Consider the following 18,319-nt stretch of genomic DNA (forward strand, 5'->3'; position numbering starts at 1 on the left):
CCCAAAAAGTTGTGGTTGGTAAATCTGGCGAACAAACCAATGCAGGATCTAGTGTCATATTCTCACAGGTCAACATCAATATGTTTCTAGAATCCAGCACATCTAAAATATACATTACTAAGAGCTAATGTTGTCGACAAATAGTATTTTTATTACTCCTTTGCTAAGAATATGTTCCTCTTGGATTGTGCTTGGGAAAGTGAAGTGTTTTCAGAAGCAAGGCGCGCTCTCTCTCTCTCTCTCTCTCTCTCTCTCTCTCTCTCTGTGCTGTGTAGGCAGAGCAGGCTCTTCCACAACCCATTACGTTTTTAATAATTCCCCCTCGCATCGGTCCGTCTCCCCCGATGCACAGCTGTCTCCGCGGCAACACCGGCAGACTCGGAGACCATAAAATCCAAATAAACAGCGGTCTATCTCCCCGGGCCCGGTAACAAGGACGCTCTGCTTTTTAGCAGCGCTGTTTGATGAGGTAGCCTGCCTGGACCCTCTCTCTCTCTCTCTCTCTCTCCGGAGAGGCGAAATAAAAATACGAGCCCCAGTGACGTTCGCTGGAGGCTCTGCTGAATCACACTCTAATTTCCCTTCATCCTTAACATTTATTAGAGCAGATATCAACTGTGAAAATTTTTCGACTTTAGTGCTCGTGTGCTTGCTAGCCGGCTAGTCAACTCAGCCCTGTGGGCCACTAGCCTAAAATATACTCTCTTGGGAAAAAAAAAAAAGAAGTTACAGGGCAACAGCGTCCGAGTTACTCGATTTAAGAAAATTACATGATGGGGGGGGGGGGGGGGGGGGGGGGGGGGGGGGAGTGCTGTGGTCAAACAGACGGCGATAAAAAGGGAAGTGTCTGGTCCCTTGACCATTCGTAGAGTCATTGCCAAGGTGCACAGAAGCTGTTCTGACGGCTTGTGGCACCTCACTGTAGAAACTCCATGTTCAGCGTTTCCTTTCATTTGGCAGGACGCTTGTATTTCCGTGAGTTGGAATGGAGTACAGGGGCACGTCACAGCTTAGGTTAGGACGTTTTTTTTTTTCTTTCTTTCTTCCCCCCACCAAGTTGACACCACCACTTCTGCAGTTCTTTATTTCACTCATCTGGCAGAGCGGAGATGTAGCGTAATTATTCACTTTTCCCTTCCTCGCCACCCGCTGGCTAGAATAACACATCTGACATTGTTTATCGATTCTCATCGCTCATCTTATCTGTCTCTTCAATCACATTTTCTTCCACTCTCTAAGCCAAAGCAATCGTGCAACCGAGAGGAAAGAATGCAGAAAGACGGAGACTTTCTCCTCCACCTTCCTTTAGAGACATGGAAACCTCAGGAAACAGCATTTTAACCGTGCTTTACTGTGACGTTTCGGTTTTGGTATGACTGAAAATGACTGATTTTTGCAGTCCTAGGCAGAGATGGGACAGTATCCGAGACCAAGCCTGTGTATCAGTGTACATGTTTTTTCTATTGTGCTTAAAGTTTAGCCATTCAAAGACGTTTTGTCTGTATGAGCAGTTGGATGTCTAGTAACCTCGTCCATATGGACTCTGCATTATTCTATCAGATATTATCAGCCGAGGAGATTTGTGGGGTGTTTGTGTTTGGTTGATGATTGTGTGGTGATTGGTTGATGCTTGGGGGTTGTGTGGTGGTTGCAGCTGATATGTGTTGTCAGTGATTGTCTGTGTAGTTGGTGGTTGTGTGTCTGGTTGAGGCTGGTGTGCGTGATTTATGGTTGTGTTTATGGTAGGGGTATGTGTGTTTACTGGTTTTGGTTGGAGGTTGTGTGTGGTTGGAACTGGTATGTAGGTTTGGTGGTTGTGTATAGGGTTTGGTGGCTTTGTACATGATTTTTAGCTTTGTCTTTGGTTTGGGCTGGTATTAATGGTTGGAGGTTGTGCGTGTGAGTGGAGCTGATATGTGTGATTTGTGGGTGTATGTGGATTTGGGCTGGTATTAATGGTTGGTGATTCTGTGTTGGGATGGGTGCTTTGTGTATGGTGTGGGCTGGTATTAATGGTTGGTGGTTCTGTGTAGGGATGGTTGCTTTCTGTATGGTTTGGGCTGGTATTAATGGTTGGTGGTTCTGTGTAGGGATGGCTGCTTTCTGTATGGTTTGGGCTGGTATTAATGGTTGGTGGTTCTGTGTAGGGATGGCTGCTTTCTGTATGGTTTGGGCTGGTATTAATGGTTGGTGGTTCTGTGTAAGGATGGTTGCTTTCTGTATGCTTTGGGCTGGTATTAATGGTTGGTGGTTCTGTGTAGGGATGGTGGCTTTGTGTATGGTTTGTGTGTGATATGAATGGTTGGTGGCTGTGTGCACGTGATTGGAGGTTGTGCGTGTGGGTAGAGCCGATATGCGTGATTTTATTGGGTGTATGTGGATTTGGGATGGTGTGCGTGGCTTTTGGTTTTGTGTGTGGTCTCCGTGACTCATGCTGCTCATGGGGTCATGAAACTGGGGTTTATTTTTCCTTCATTATGATTTACTGATGATGGTTGTACGTGTTCATGCCTGTGCATAAATATGCTTACAAATGCCAAACAAACAGACGACACCTGAATGCTAAATATATGTGTTTTTCAGACTGTAGGACTTACAATACAATTTTTTTTTAATTCAAATATTTAAAGTTTTCAAATAAAAAAAAATTGCACCACAGAATGCTCTTCTGTAAGTCCATGACAGTTTTCCCATGGGCCAGCATACTAATGTCACACCTCCCCATGACTTAAAGAGATTTTACATTTGACACTGCACATTTATTATTATTTTGATTACTACTGTTACTACTTTTACTATTATTATTATTGTTGTTGTTACTTTTATTAGTATTATTATTACTGCTGTGGTGAACCATGAAGTGAGAGTTATCATTATTTTCTCTACAACAGCATCATACTCAAAAAGGCTTTTTTTCTCATCGCTAAACACCACACAGGTTGTTTTTCTCATCGCTAAACACCACACAGGTTGTTTTTATCATCGCTAAACACCACAAGCCCATTTGTCCTGTCATCATAGCAATACATCCCCAAAACCCAAAAGGACCCACAGTTCACTCCGCTCCATTTTCCGCAATATTTTTACATACTGGAGCTGAGTCCAGTGACTCTTGCTTTGGATTTCATCATATGTGCGAGCCATCACCTGCCCTGCTTCACTTCAGGGATGAAAAGACCAGACGCACAGCATTCCAGACCGCTGTTTTAAGTGGAGGCTCTTCAGCATTCTGAGGTTCGCTGGATGTGTGAGAGAGTGTTTGTGTGTGTGTGTGTGTGTGTGTGTGTGTGTGTGTGTGTGAGAGAGAGTGTTTGTGTGTGTGTGTGCACGTGTGTGAGAGAGAGAGACAGAGTGTGTGTATGTGTGTGTGTGTGTGTACGTGTGTGAGAGAGAGAGAGAGACAGAGTGTGTGTATGTGTGTGTGTGTGTGTGTGTGTGTGTGTAGGAGCAGGAGGTTAGGGTGTAATTGCAGCGGGCCGAAGAAAACATTCTCTGCTCCCAAGTCCACCATTTGGAGCTTTGAAGGGTTTTCAACTCCTTTCAAAAGTAATCTTTCACAGGAACTCCTGAGCAATTTGTGTGGGTGTCTGGGTGTCTGTGTGTGTGTGCGTGTGTGTGTGTAACTGCTACAGGTTATTTCTCACTTTCCAGGTGGTTTCAGTCTCACAGCTCAGATTACGAGGAGGCTTAATCCCTTCTTTTTCCTGCTCTCTTTCTCTCACTGTTCTCTGTCTCTATATAATAACACGATTAATGACAGTGTTCCACTGCAGTGTAGAGGACCCGTGGCATGTCATACCTCTTACTGGGCACAAATCCAGCAATAAAAAGCCTTTCATTTTGTGTATAACTGTGTGTGTGTGTGTGTGTGTGTGTGTGTGTAAGAGGAACAGAGGAAGAGGGAGGGAGGGAGAGAACGGAAGAGAGGTGCTCAAAGGTGACCCAGCATCCAAAAGGAAGATCTCTACAGAATGGTGAGATCAGTCATATCTGGGGGATGGGCTCTCAGTGCACTTAACAGATCCTGCATGTGCCTGACACACTAGTTCTTCAGGGTTTCATGTCCAGCATAGCTCACTCCCAATCAGCGACAGACAGGCACAGGTTAACACCACTCACCTTCATCAAAGTCAGCGTCGTCCTCCGTGTGCTGGGGGAAGGGGAAGCAGTTTGTGATTTCCAGCCTGTCGTCCACCACTAGGCCCAGTAACACACCCTGTACCACCTCACTGCCCTGGCCTTCTTCCTGATAATGTTTTATGATCTTCATCACCACCTGAACACACACACACGCGCGCGCGCACACACAAACACACACACACACACACACACAGCAGAGTAGTGGGTTAAATTAGATACTTGCATAACAGCTAACAAAAAAAAACACATTCCACAATAAGGGTAAAGAGGAAACATGGTGATCTCTTAATAATGATCAGTATCACACACACTGGCAGGACTGTGGGCCTGTATCAGTGAATGTAATCAATAACTCTGAACAAATTACTCTGAAATAACCTCTCCATTCATTACACAGGAAATACTGATGTCCGTTTTTTCACTGGGTGACAAATCACACAGCAATAATTTTTTTTTAATAAAATAAATAAATAATCCTAAACGCACAAACATTTCAGAAATTCCCAATTCTTTTCTTTTTTAAAAAAAAAACAAAAAATAAACGACCGAGCTAACAAGGAAACACACCCACCCGGCCTTAACACACACATGCAACCTCTCCTATCCGCACATAAAAACACACACAAAACACATTAAGAGAGACACTCCAGCCTCCAAGACACCCCGGGTAACAAACATCCCAGGGAAACAGCGGAGCATCTGTGTGACGGAGGGCAGCGATAAGCACTTCACTATGGCGACCCAAGCATTCTCTCTTTTTTTTCCTATAGAAAAAATGTAATTTATCCCACAGAGATGCATGCGGAGACAGAATAAAAGCCCATGAAGCTTTATTGATCCCCGTGTTTGGAGGTCCAGCGCCTGCCACCAAAAACAGATTACAGGATGTGGTCACCAGGACTCAGCTTCATCTCAATCCTCTCCATAACAACCCCCCCAAAAAAAAAAAAAACATAAAGGAAGCTGAAATAAAACAGGAATGAGGCTAGGGAATAAATAAAAGGAGAGAGGAAGGGAGGGAAAGAGGGATGGAGGTGGGGTGTGGGGGGTGGTGTGTGTGGGGGGGGGGGGGGGGACTGCTGAATGAAGGTCAGTAGAGGCTGAAGTAAAGACACGGTTAAAAAGCTTCTCGTTCAAAGATCTTCGACATGGGCCCCACGCTTGCGGCTCAGAAAGCTTGACCGGGATTACTGGGGGCAGGAGGGAAAAATCGATACGGAAGGCATGACTCGTACTTCGGGAAAAGAGGAAAAAAAAAAACGGTTCACCTTAACCTTGAGTGCAGTTCAGAGGCAATTTCTGTGAAGCTGATGGGTGTCTGAAGTAGAACCTGCAAACATGTTCTCTCTTGGGTTTGAGAGCAAACAAAACAAACAAAAAAAAAAATACTTTCACCCTGTACACCTTACTGTCAATGCTGACATGGATTTGTTCATTTGTTGACATGGTAACTTGTTACAAGCGACCGCAAACGTTCATACAGTCACACTTGAACCAAGTCTTGCGCACTCGAATATTGTTATTACAGAAGTCGCTATGCCAAATTGAAATCCAAATTAGAACGAGTGGCTGCAAAATGCAGATGTGTTCGCCAGGAAGAGGGAGATACAATTACCTCCCCCGAGTTTTCAGCGGGCGGCCGAGGGAAAAAAAAAAAAAAAAAAGTCATAATAAAGCTCCATTCGGAAATACTCAGTTAGGGTTTGGCTATTTTGCATCATCCAGGAGGTGGACTATGTAACTGACAGGCTGGCTGACTGTCATCATTCTGCAGCACCCTCCGAAAAACAAAACAAAAAAAAAAAACAGAGATGACGCAAAATGATCGGGTTTGCCATGGGACACCTCCAAAAAAACGAGGAGCGAAATAACGACGAAAGTCGGCTCTCCGCAGCCTCATCAGACAACACGCCATCACAAATGTAAAGATATTAAAACATCTTCAGATCTTCAGTTTGTTTTGGTAATGATAGCAAAAAGAACATTTCAGTTGAAAAGCAAAAAAAAAACAAAAAAAAAACACAGCAATTTTTCACTGAAATTCACATCTAAAGCGAGCACAGACATATCCATCCCCCGAGAGAAAAAAAAGGGGGAAAAAAATAAATAAATAAAAAGCCCAGCTACAAATCCACCCGACTAATCCTTCCTTTTAACAGAACATCACCATTTCATTTGCTTATGGCATGTTTGTTTGCTGTCTGCTTACTTCAGAAGCCATGAGGCGGTAAGTAATGATCCCAGTCTTGGTGGCTCATATATAGAGCCTTCAAGTTCGGAAAAGGGATTTGGCTGGAGGAGTCAACGCCTTGACCGATAGCGGCCTGGCAACGTTCCCCCATCGTGGGATAGCAAGGGAGCATGGGGGGGGGGGGGGCGGCGTTGGAAGACTGCCATCTGATTATCAATACCGGCTGACAAGTCCTGAAGAATAGTCCTGAAGTATAGGGGCCCATTAGGCAATGCTCCAACGAAATTTTAAAGAAGCCAAAGCTTCCAGTCACACGACATACACAATATCTCGCAGGCGACCTTGTAAGGGCTGCCATGCTGTTCCATTAGAGTTTATCTTGACATTAAGTTAAGTCAACATCTCGTTGTCCCGGGACAAGTCGTAATTTAGGATGCCAGACAGCGAGGGAGTATCTGTCTCTCTTTCTCTCTTTTGTACAGACTATTAACACACAGGGTATCCGTGATATCTGCTGGATACTGGGATGTGTCTCTTCCTCAGTTATCAAATTATTTCTCTGTCAGGCGCAGTTCACAGGCCATATCCAGTTTAAACACACACACACACACACAGGCCTGTTCCTTGTGACCTACACATCTCAGATATCCTGGGTGTACAGAAACTGAATGACTAGCTTGTGAACGACTAGGAATCGTAATTTAGGGTCTACATCGTATTTTGTACTGGTGTACTGTTTGACAGGGGAACTGGCGAGACAACAAACTCATTTCTCTGCTGTATTGTTTTGCTGTGTCTTAGATCTTATCTATAATGAATTTAAACCTCCAACTGTGAGGGGGCAGCTTGGAAATCTTTGTGTTTCTCTCTGCTTGTCCCTTTGCCCATTGTACTAAACTTCTGACTAACTCACAAGAGTGTCTGTGATTTTCATCACTATTCGATTTGAGTGCACAGGGGTGAATTTCTGAGTGGGCAGAATTCCTGAACGACTAAAATCAACAACAATTCAAATGCGTCTCAGTTCGTGTGTCCAAAATTTCAGCTGGGACAGCAAGAACCTGTTTCAGCTGCATTCAAACCTTTTTTTTTCCTCCCTCTGTCACGACCTGTTTGTGAGCGGGTTCCTCGCAGCGCAAAGGATCAGCTGAGTAAGCGCAATGCTGGGAAGTCAACTTCCCAAAGTCGGAGGCTGACTGAGCCCCCCCCCACCCCCCGGGGGCAGAGACAGAACAGAGAGATGGAAATCGAGCGCAGTCTACAAGTGCTTCCTGCTTACATGACTCATAAGCACTCCGAACAAGAGTAAACATTCCCGAGCAACAGCCACTTAAATCCTTTGAGACTCCTGAACTTGTCTTCTCCAAGGTAAGCCTGTACAAGGACAGCGTTCCAACGGCGACAAGGTGAAAGAGCGGAGGAGAAGAGAGAGAGAGAGAAATAAAGAGAGTAGAGTAGGTTGCTCTCACTGGTGGTGAGAGAGGAAAATCTTCGATGCTGGCTGCAGGTCGCCAGAGATCCGGAGTGTGAATCTGTCAGAGCGCTGACTGCGACTCCCAGGTGTCCATCTGTCAAGGCGGCTGTCTCTCCCTTCCAGGCCGTGTCAGCGAGGTAGACTCTTGCACCCGGCAAGAATCCACAGGTGCTTAATTTGGAAAAGGCAAGAAATAGCCTCATCTCTGGAACATCTCCATTTTTTCCCCTAAGTTAACCTAAGTATTTCCACTGACGTTTCTACAAGTTCAGTCAAGAGTCTAAACAGCATCTAGAACTGAAATTGTGGAATACACATAACAGTATTTTAATGTTGCTTTGTGGTGGTCGTTATCTTTACGGCCTTAAAACTATAAGTTTCATGGTCTGGATCCAACTTTTCAGCTTTTGGGTAAGACAAGGTCGGCAAAGGAACCTGGTCCAAGCTTGGGCGCCAACTGATTTTTTCTGCCAGACCCACGTTTGGCATCCAAATGTAAAACCGAGAGAAAACCGAGATTTGTCATCTAAATTGGAACCTGTTGTGTTTAAGAGTCATTACTGCCAACTTTCATCACGAGTGAGATCTATACTGCATCCATTAAATGAAGTTTGGGCTCTCTTCTCCACTCCAGTTTTCCTTCTGCGCAGGATACGGTTATAGCCCTGGAGGCGACGCGGCTGAAGACGCCATCCAGAGCTCACTCAAGGGCACCCTGCGACTCTGGTTTGGTTTATTTCCTGCTCTTCTCGGCCGTGCCAGACTCTTTTCCAGTACTCGGGCCCACAACACGGCCATCAATCTCTTTTACGCGTGCCTCAGAAGTGCTCCGAGTTTACAGCGAATCGAGTCCTTCTCCCGCGCCATTAATCTGCACTTCAGAGCCCGCGGCTGCCCACCTCCTCCTCCTCCCCCCACCTCCTCCTCCTCCTCCCTGCGTTTTCATCGGGCCCTCGGGGCAAACCGTGAGCCGGAGTCGGGCTCGTCTCCGTATGCGCCGCATCGGCGGGAACGTTCGCGGGAACGTGTTTATTTGAGTGCAGAAACAGGAGGACTACAAAAACGACTGGGGGAAAAAAAAAATAAAAATACCGCGTTAGCCTCTGGTGAAAGTTAATATTCGTGTCGAGGAGTTCTCTCACACCAGGGAAAGGGCACAAAGTCATAAGTCCTGCATGTCCTGCGAAGAGGCTATCAGTGTTTTGTCGGATTCCCGTTGATCGCCGCGCTAATTAAAAGGCCACGTGTTTAAAACCAGAGCAGATGCTTGCTTTGATTCACTTATCGACTGTCACTCCCTATGCAGTGTGTGATGATATTCAATTACCGGAGATGCAAAAAACAACAACAACAACAACAAAAGTTTAAAAAACTCAGCAGTGCCTGTGTAATTAGCGTTCAAAGTTAAGCATAGCTTGGCTTTGGTCGAGGGGGGAATAAAACCGCATTGCTTTGCATCCTATTGACACAGAGGAGACAGACAACTCCTCTATGTTCAGCTCCACATCCCTAAGTAGCTGCAGGTGCTGTTAAGATCCGGCCCCTTGGGGCGTGGAGGAAAAAAAAAAAAACACACAAACAGCTGGCTTTTTAATGAGGTAAAGAGTGAGTGCCATCAACCTGACTCTGCCCTCCCATGTCTGTAGAATGACTAATGAGGCCACAAAAGAAAATCCCTGCTTCTGCCTCTGTCTACCCTTTATCAAGTTTACCAGTCAAACACTACCAAAACCAACCAAAATCCACTGTCACACACCCCTTTCTCTCTGTCTCTTCAACCTTCATTAAGTTTCAGTCAAACATAGTCAAAAACGTCAACCCAAACCCACTGTCACACACCCCTTTCTCTCTGTCTCTTTACCTCTTATCAGGTTTATCACACAGTCAAAAACATCAACTCCAACCCACTGTCACACACACCTTTCTCTCTGTCTCTTTACTCTTCATAAAGTTCATCAGTCAAACACAGCCAAAAATGTCAGTCAAAACTATCAAACACTTTGTCTCTCTCTCTCTACTCTTACACCAAGTACATTGGTCAGTTAATCACTAACTCTTAGTTAGAGTTTGTGTCAAAAATCTCATAACCATCTACACAAGAGACTTCAGAATGTGTTTGCTTTTTTGTACCTCTCAGAAGAAACTGTAAGTGCACTAATGCGCTACAGAAATATCACACCTTGGACAACAAAGCCAGTCGCATTGTAACAGCACAGTCGCACTGCAACTAATATGCTATTATCAGCCATTAAGACGGCTGAACAGCGTCTAACCCTAATGTTTGAAATGATTTAGAGTTATGTGTGGGAGGTAATCTTGAATACGCACTAACAAAGAATTTCAACAGAGTGCTTCTGCCCCCTACTGGTTATTAGCCTGAACTGCAGGAACCTAAATTTGTAATAATCAAGATCTTGCCAAAAACATTACCAGGGTCCCTAAGGGTGATATGATGCCACTGTTCAGCAAACTGCCAGAAGTTGACAGTGTAATCATATTCCTACAGCACTTCTGTCTCAAAGCTTTTTATTAAGATAGAGGGATATTCCAAAAAATTGAGATCTGGTCTTGGATGAGAATACTCAGGTAGTCTGAGGGGATATCCATTCTTAGCTCATTTCAGCTTTCACTGTGACCTTCAAAACCCTCTCTTACAGAACAACAAAGAAAAAAAACCCTCTCTGAAATGAGATCAAGACCACTCTGGCCACAAATCCATCTAATATTTCACCTGTGTGACTGGAAAATTTTGGACAGGGAGCACACTAGCGGGCATGGTTCTGGACTGGCTTGGTATGCTTTATGCTACAGCAATAGAAAAGCATTGGTTAACGCTGTTCTATTGTTGTATTAAAGCATTTAAATTGAACTTTAACAGCTTACTGCCTGGTGATCACATACATAAAAACATAATTGTGAGCACTCTCACCAAACATATTTCCTGTATTTACACTAAGTGGTCTCTGATTAGTTCCATTAGAACTACCATACGATGTTGTATAAGAGTGTAGTCACCGTCGCAGTGGGACATTATACTGACAAGGCCATTGACAATGCAGTAAGAGATCCAATACCCTCATTTTGTCCAATTACACGACACCATACTAACCATTATAATAATACAGAAACAACAAGTAATGGCAATGTCGAACAGGACAAGCTTGCAAAGAGGCTAAAAGTATAATATTTTTGCGTGGAGAGGTTTTCTGGCTTCCAGTCATTTCAAATACAAGGATTGTGTGTTGCCTATTCTCCAAGCGAGCACCTCACAAACAGAACTGTGCTGCTATGGGAACAAAAGATCCCTCCTGAGTAAGATGTTACAAACAGCCATATTTCCCTATGACTCACGCATTGGGACCAAAGTATGGTTTGTATTCTAAGAGAGAAACTTATAGGCGTCTCTGCTTTTCTTCACGCACATAAAAAGAAGACAAGAGAGGAAGGTGGAGATAGAAAGAAAATGTATGTCAGGACGAAAACTCAAACCCAACCGCCGCAGCGCGTGAAAAACTCATAGCAACTATTCAACACGTAGCGTGAAGTTGCGGATGAGTGTCCAACCCTTGTGGGCATTTCTATATCAATGCAAGCCTGTTTACTAGCATAATAAACAGCGTCCAATCTGAACGTCAAGTGCAGTTACTGAACAGAAGTTAAAAATCCCCCAGTTATGATAGATCAGGGACTTTTTTGTGCGTGATTCATGAGCGATTCCAACATCATGATACATTTTCTCCATTACAACTGAAGCTGTCGTAACCGAGCTGAGTACAGTATTATGAAAATTATTAGGGGGGGGGGGGGGGGTGTGCGCGTGTGTGTGCGTGTATGTAAATGACTTGTTGGCTCATAAAACCCGATAACAGACCCTCAGTCTGTATTAGTCAAAGTCTCTTACAAATATGTGCCTTTATTTAATTACTCTCATTTTATTTTTAATCGCTCTTTAATTACGAGGAGTGGGAGAGCTCTAAAACCAATGTGCAATCAGCGGCGAACCGGAGAGCGACTGCTGTGAGCAGTGCAGCATCGGGACGCCTTTTCAGGATATGCTCCAGGCTTGTAATTTTTGCTTCTTTTTTTGTTTGGAGAAATTTATGAAAAATAAGACCGCTGACTGCCATCCAGAGGAACCGAGCACATAAAAAAAGCACATAATTTCTCCGCTTGTTTGGGATGTTGTTTGGTTGTTTCCTCAAAGGTCATAAAGTGAGAGTCAGAGAGAGAGAGAGAGAGAGAGAGGAAAAAAACAGGTGGATGAAAACAGAGAATATTATTATGATCTATAACCCCAGTGAGGATTTTGCGGAGAGATCCGTTTAAGCCGCTTACCTACCCTGACGAAGCTAACAGCTAATCCATCTGCTTTAAGTTTACTGATTTATTTGTCCAAAAACTGCAGGGGGGGGGGAGCACCGTCTTGGCGAAAAGAAGAACACAATGAAAAAAAGAAAAGCTTTATAAAGAGAAGAGAAAACATAGCGATGAACAAACGGTTCTTCAGTATCTTGTTCTTCTGTGTGTATCTCCTTCACTTAAAGGTCTCTAGGGTTGTAACTTAAAATAAATATTTATGTTTGTGTACAACTTTCCAATCTTCATTTTTATCTATTACAAAACTGGTTACTAAGCAGCTCTTTCTATGAAACTGAAGAGGGGGATTTTTAAAAGTGAACTGAGTTAATACTGAGTGCTGGCCCACTGTAAAACCATATAACACCTTTATTAAAAGCATAACGACTCCCTAATTATGAATTAATTTGGAGTTAAGATTGGAGGGGCCTTGCGGTGCTGCAGGGTATCATTAATATTTCTGAAAAAAAAAAAATATATGAGCTCACCCTGACAATGGCAAGCGAAGAAGGGAAAGATCTGACCTTAGAAATATGGTTCACGTGTAATTTCAGCCTAAGTGTTGGAACTGAGACATAACAACAAAGACCTGTCAGTGAAGTGGTAACCTTGGCAACACACAAAAGCACCCCAGCTGAAAGAGACGGCTTTCGACGAACAGCCTTGTTTACTATCAACCCACCCCCCTCCCCCCCAGCCCTGTGAACAAACAAACAAAACTGTGGCCCTACGCTTGCTCAGTTGCATTTAGACCTTCAGTCACACTGTTCAGTTTTGTGCAGTCCAAAAAGGTTTCAAGTCGTTTGAGGTTAGACGCACAATTAATGGAGGGGGGAAAAAAAAATACACTGCTTTTACGCAACATGCTGATTTATGAACGACCATAATCATACAGTTCACTGCAGAGTTTCAAATGCGCTTTGTCAAAAAAAAAAAAGAATGAATGAAAAAACAAGATCTTTTGTCTCAGACATCTGGTGGTTCAAACTAAAATTCATGTGCAGAAAACACACTTGTTATTCTGTACCAATCCTCTGTCTGTCTCCACAGGCCACCCAAGCCTGGCCCCTTTGGCATAGGAACAGACTGATAGATTTATGATCTGTTTTAGATCGAGAGAGAGAGAGAGAAGAGAAGAGAAAGAAATGAGCCTATCTTCAAGAGGGATCACTGGCTTCAATGTGACAGAGAAGGGGGGGGGGGAAATCAGGTACTTCATCAGAGATTGGCTCAGAGAAGACAGATATAGTGTCAGATGTAATGTCACATAGAGAGATGCCAATGTCAATCGATAACTGAACCAGCTCTACACAGGTACAGTGAATATGACAGGCATATTTCAGACTGTAATGTGTTCAGTAACACCCCAAAGCAACGGACTGGTTAAAACAGCAGGTAAAACAAACCATAACTCCTGTAGAGAGATCAACGATACTATCTTAAAAAAAAAAAACACTTTTAGTCAACACTTTTATTCAAAGCAACTTCCAAGTCAGACACAGTACACACCAAGCATGCAGCCATTACAGTCTAATCGGTGTTAGACCAGGTACAGGAAAAGCTGAAGGAAATGAGAGAGTGAACTACAGATATATACTGTATACAGGTGGTAACCATGGCTATGGCTATGGTGTACCACATACACACACACACTGTGAGAAACTATTCAAACACCTTTGGTCAGTTCTTACTGAGGGCTGCAAACCGACAGCAGGCAGCATCAAGAAATCAATGAGATTCTCATGAGTTCAGCTTGAAGTTGTACCAAAAAGAGTTTTTGTAATAACATTAAATCATACAGTCACCTTACTTTAATATGTAAATAGAATGGGGGTGTTGTTTGTTTTGTAATAAAGGGCATCGTAAGTATGTTTAAGGAATATGAACATAGAACAAAGAGGACTATCATAAGTGTGACTGCAATGGGGAACTGGATATAACGGCATTAGAGCTCAACATTAAAAATGTTCAAACAAAGAGATAGAAGACACTCTCATGTCTATTTTGAGTGGACATTTCTGCAACACAGATAAAAACTCCTGTTTGCATCTGTCCTACAGGGTGGGGGTGGGGGGTCAATTGGGCTAATGTCTCTTGCTCCTCATCTCACATTCAGCACAACCAATTTGTCACAAAAGGAAAATGGGGTAAGTGGTTAAAAAAAGGGTTAGCAGAGGGCTCAAGTGATGGTAATATGGGACAAATCATTTAGGCCTTTAAAACAGTATGAATCAGGGCTGTTTTATCCCATAAGAGTGACTGGTTTAAAGATATGTTTTAAGCCACTATAAACCTAACAATGCCCTCCTGTCCCTGTATGCTCCCTCTTTCTTTCTCTCTCTCTTTCTTTCTTTCTTTCTTTCTTTCTTTCTTTCTAATGCTCTTTGGAAGAACAGCCTTGCGGAGAGTGTTGCCGTAAGTCTTGGAAATATTCAGACGATATGGAATATACAAAGCTCTAATCATTTATGACCAGTCTGTCTGAGAATACGACAGCTTCCATTCCCGCGGTATTCTGAGACCTCTTTGCCTGCTAACGCCTTCCACAATGAATGGATCACGCAAACAAACAGCTGTTATGTCTTCATTCTTAAACCACATTTTCTCTACACAAGTTCAATGAACTCAACAAACCTTGATTCTGTATTTTGTTTACCTTTTCAAACCTGTTGTGAGTTTATTAAAACTAGCCTACATCTTTTTTCTGGGTCTAACAATGAACTGTTGTTAAACTGGTAAATGAATCAGTTGCTCAGTTCAAACTGACATCTTTCAGTCAACTTGTCCTAACCCCAAATTTCCCAAATTATGTTAATAAGTCATTTTGAAAAAATCGGCGAACTAGAACTTCCTTACGGAACCACTGATTTGTACAGACCGTTGGCTGAATCGGGCAAAACCAACAATGTACACCCTCACGCACCAACTTGTCCCCTCTTCATTGGCGTCAGATCGCGTTAATTAACCACTAATGATTGAGAATAAGCAGCATTGTGGCTTATGCAAAGTTAAACAGCTGTTTATGGATCCGGTAAGGTGCAGGCAACTTGGCGGAATCCTAAAAGCAAACTCAGCAAACTTACTTTGGGTTGACTAGGGATGGATGGCACAGGACACATTTGTCGTCAGTTTGGTTTTTTTTTTTTTTTTCGTTCAGTTTATGCCAAACATTGCTGGTTGGTCAGTCATTCACAGTTTATATAATATCTTACCAGGCCCTCGATCTGGACGAGTCTGACCGGGGTATCCAACGTATTTCCATGTGAGGTCTCTTTTTTGGCTGCCATTTTCACCAGACACGCGGAACTGAAGACAGCAAAGTTAGTAACTTCCGGTGATGGTACAAACGTTTTGTGTACTGGAAGAAAACTTATAAGGCTAAGAACAGTTCCTAAGCATTTCATGTCGACAGCGTTTTGGAAACTTTTTTACCATTTTCATTTTTAAAAAAAAAAAACGAATATTTATTGATGAAATCAATTCCCATTTTGTATCGTCAGGTCAATAAAAGAATTTGAAAGGCTGACATTTATACCTATACAGACTCAAACTTTGTTTCCACACGTTAGTAATTGAGTGTAGCACTGCTGAAACCATGCTGTGTACAGACGAGTGGTCGTCAGTGTGCTTGTGATTTCTGAAAATTAAATAATTAAAAATCGGTTCGTCCTTTTTCAAGCCAATGAAACATTAGACAGTTGTCGGAATATAATAACCACTCATTATTTGAGTTACAATGAAGATAAAAAGGCAAAAGCAGGCGAAGAAGACCATAAGTTTTTACAAGTACAACTTCGGTTTTCGTGAGCCTTATCAAATTTTGATAGACGGGACGTTTTGTCAGGCAGCCTTGAAGAATAAAATTCAAATCAAAGAACAAATGCCAAAATATTTTATGTCGGAAGTACAGCTTTGCACCACAAAGTAAGTTGCAATATTCCTTGTCTCGCTACCTTTTCCATAGATTATGGGTGTTTCTGTTTGCGTTTTACCATTTTGAATACGTCTTTATTTTTCATTTCAGCTGCGCATTGAAGGAACTGGAAACACTTTCCAAGGAACTGTATGGGGCTAAACTCGTCTTACAACGATTTCAGATACGGAAATGCAAACACATGAAAGATCCCGTGTCGACTTCGGAGTGTTTGTTGTCGTTACTGGAGGACTCGAACCGCAATCATTACTTTGTTGCAACGCAGGTTGGTATTGACCGGTACATGTTTTGGTTTACCACAGAAATCTACTTGACTTAGGCTTTAAAGTCTTTTACAAGATATATTTTAAAAATACTGCATGTACAGGGACAGTTAAATAACCCCAGCACAGAAACGGTAACCACTCCGGGTCAAGTAATGATATGACGTCACTTAATATTATACTCTATGCTTCTCATTACCGTCACAAACACAACAAAGTTGTTCAAAAGTCTCACATACTTCAAAAAGTGGCAGCACGCTGGTAATGTTTTTGGTTATCTTTCTGAAGGGTTTTGTGGTGACACTAATTAAGCACTCAGAGTTCTTCATCTCTCATTTAAACTTACACATTACATCTGTGTAGTGGGTCTTTCCTTATGGCTCAGCAAACATGTCTTTCTTTTTTTTTTTTCTTCTTCTTCTTTACCACTAGGACAAAGAGCTGACTTCAGCCCTGAGGGAGATCCCCGGCGTTCCCTTGCTGTACATCGTCCTCAACACCATCGTTCTGGACAAGCCGTCTTCTCGTTCGCTGAAACACGTCGAAGCCGTTCAGCTGGGAGAACTGGTGACCCCTTCCCAGCAGCACAGCATCCGTAGCCTGAAGGAAGAGCAGGGGATCGGGGAGGACGGAGAGGAGCGACGAGGCAGGAAACGGAAGAGAAAGTCGGGAAACCCCAACCCTCTGAGCTGCCTGAAGAAGAAGAAGAAGAAGAAGGAGAAAATGGCCGCCCCACAGCTGCCCAGAAAGGATGACGGAGAGAAAAAGAAACGCAGCAGGCACAGGAAACGAAAGGGCCAAGGAGGAGAGGCCCCTCACATCAGCACAAACTCCACAAACCCTTAACGGCAGCGGCTAGTCCTTCATCAGTGCCCGCATCATCAGTGTCTCTCGTTCCGTTTGACCTATGACCTGTGCACCTTCACAGTCTAAATCTACAGTCGTCAAACAGCTCAAAGACTGTAACCGCCCATCTGATTTCATGTTTGTTGTGAGTTTTAGTTTAAAAAAAGGGGGAGGGAATCATTCCTAAGTAAGCTTTGATTTTGTTCACATTAATGGCGTATCGCCAGTTTTGTTGTGCCTGAGGAGAACTCGACTCATATTCCTGCTTCTGACTTTCACCAGCCGAGTATCTCTCTGGATTTTCATATTATTTGTTTTGTTCTGTGTGGTCCTTTGAGTCAAAACGAAATGTAATCTCTCGCTATCTGCTGAGATATTGTCCGTTGAAAAATATTGTTCTTAGAGATTGTGATCCTTTGAACCTTAAAGCACCTCCTTCTCCAAAACTATGAGGAATACTGAGATCAGATTTTATGTTTGATCTCTAGAGGATGTGCAGACAAACTGTTGTTTAACCCAGAACAGTCTTAGATCAGCCAATAATGTAAAAAACACCCACACGTCTCCACATTGTGTGAAATGTATAGTGTCATGGGGATTACATTAATACTGGTCTAATGCTGTCAAAGAGATATATAATCATTTAAACAAACATGGTTATGGTCTTCATGTCATGCCCCATCACTAAATATTTATTGAGCGACAATGATGACAAACCATGGGACCATCTCAATAAATTGAACTCTTGCGTTTTTCTAATCAGTGTGTCAGGAGTGTTTTTTGAGAACTGTAGGGTTACATTTACTGCACAATATCAGTCAAGTAAGAAAGATCTAGAATGCTGATTTTTGTACCTACCACAAGAGGGCGATCAATCCATTAACGCTGCCATACTGCTGTTGAATCTGGGTACATTTGCATTCTTATGAAATATACAACTACTACTGAGGGTCCCTGTTTAAAAAAAAAAAAACAAAGAGATTATGTTGGTACCAAGTTGTATTCACTTTTTATATTCATGCTTTATAACAAAATCTTATGACCAGTGGCAATTTCAGAAGTAACCATCAGTTCGCAATTACTTAACTGTAGACCGACATCCTAACTGAATGTTG

At 42.9% G+C, this 18,319-nt stretch overlaps 2 protein-coding genes across 2 annotated transcripts in view; one reads left to right on the forward strand and one right to left on the reverse strand.

Annotated features, from left to right (window-relative positions):
- Window positions 1-15,463, reverse strand: part of eif3hb (eukaryotic translation initiation factor 3, subunit H, b) — a 51,698-nt gene extending 36,235 nt beyond the window's left edge. The window contains exons 1-2 of the mRNA XM_030788994.1: window positions 15,374-15,463; window positions 4,120-4,276 (exon numbers count right to left, since the gene is read on the reverse strand). Coding sequence (XP_030644854.1) covers window positions 4,120-4,276; window positions 15,374-15,448 — 232 coding nt within the window. The 5' untranslated portion in view covers window positions 15,449-15,463. The remainder of the gene's footprint in view (window positions 1-4,119; window positions 4,277-15,373) is intronic.
- Window positions 15,464-15,807: 344 nt separating this feature from the next.
- Window positions 15,808-17,882, forward strand: utp23 (UTP23 small subunit processome component). The gene is made up of 3 exons (XM_030789216.1): window positions 15,808-16,085; window positions 16,186-16,360; window positions 16,791-17,882. The coding sequence occupies exons 1-3, from the start codon at window positions 15,898-15,900 to the stop codon at window positions 17,202-17,204; spliced, it is 777 nt and encodes a 258-aa protein (XP_030645076.1). The 5' UTR covers window positions 15,808-15,897; the 3' UTR covers window positions 17,205-17,882.
- The last annotated feature ends 437 nt before the right edge of the window (window positions 17,883-18,319 follow it).

Source organism: Chanos chanos, chromosome 12 (assembly GCF_902362185.1).
Source record: "Chanos chanos chromosome 12, fChaCha1.1, whole genome shotgun sequence".
NCBI classification, from domain to species: domain Eukaryota; kingdom Metazoa; phylum Chordata; class Actinopteri; order Gonorynchiformes; family Chanidae; genus Chanos; species Chanos chanos.

What these genes read in the sequence shown, in the direction of transcription:
- utp23 (XM_030789216.1), top strand. Translation starts at nt 15,898, where the DNA reads ATGAAGATAAAAAGGCAAAAGCAGGCGAAGAAGACCATAAGTTTTTAC. An exon ending in GTACAGCTTTGCACCACAAA is followed by an intron (nt 16,086 to 16,185) that starts GTAAGTTGCAAT and finishes TTTTCATTTCAG; the next exon opens with CTGCGCATTGAAGGAACTGG. An exon ending in ATTACTTTGTTGCAACGCAG is followed by an intron (nt 16,361 to 16,790) that starts GTTGGTATTGAC and finishes CTTTACCACTAG; the next exon opens with GACAAAGAGCTGACTTCAGC.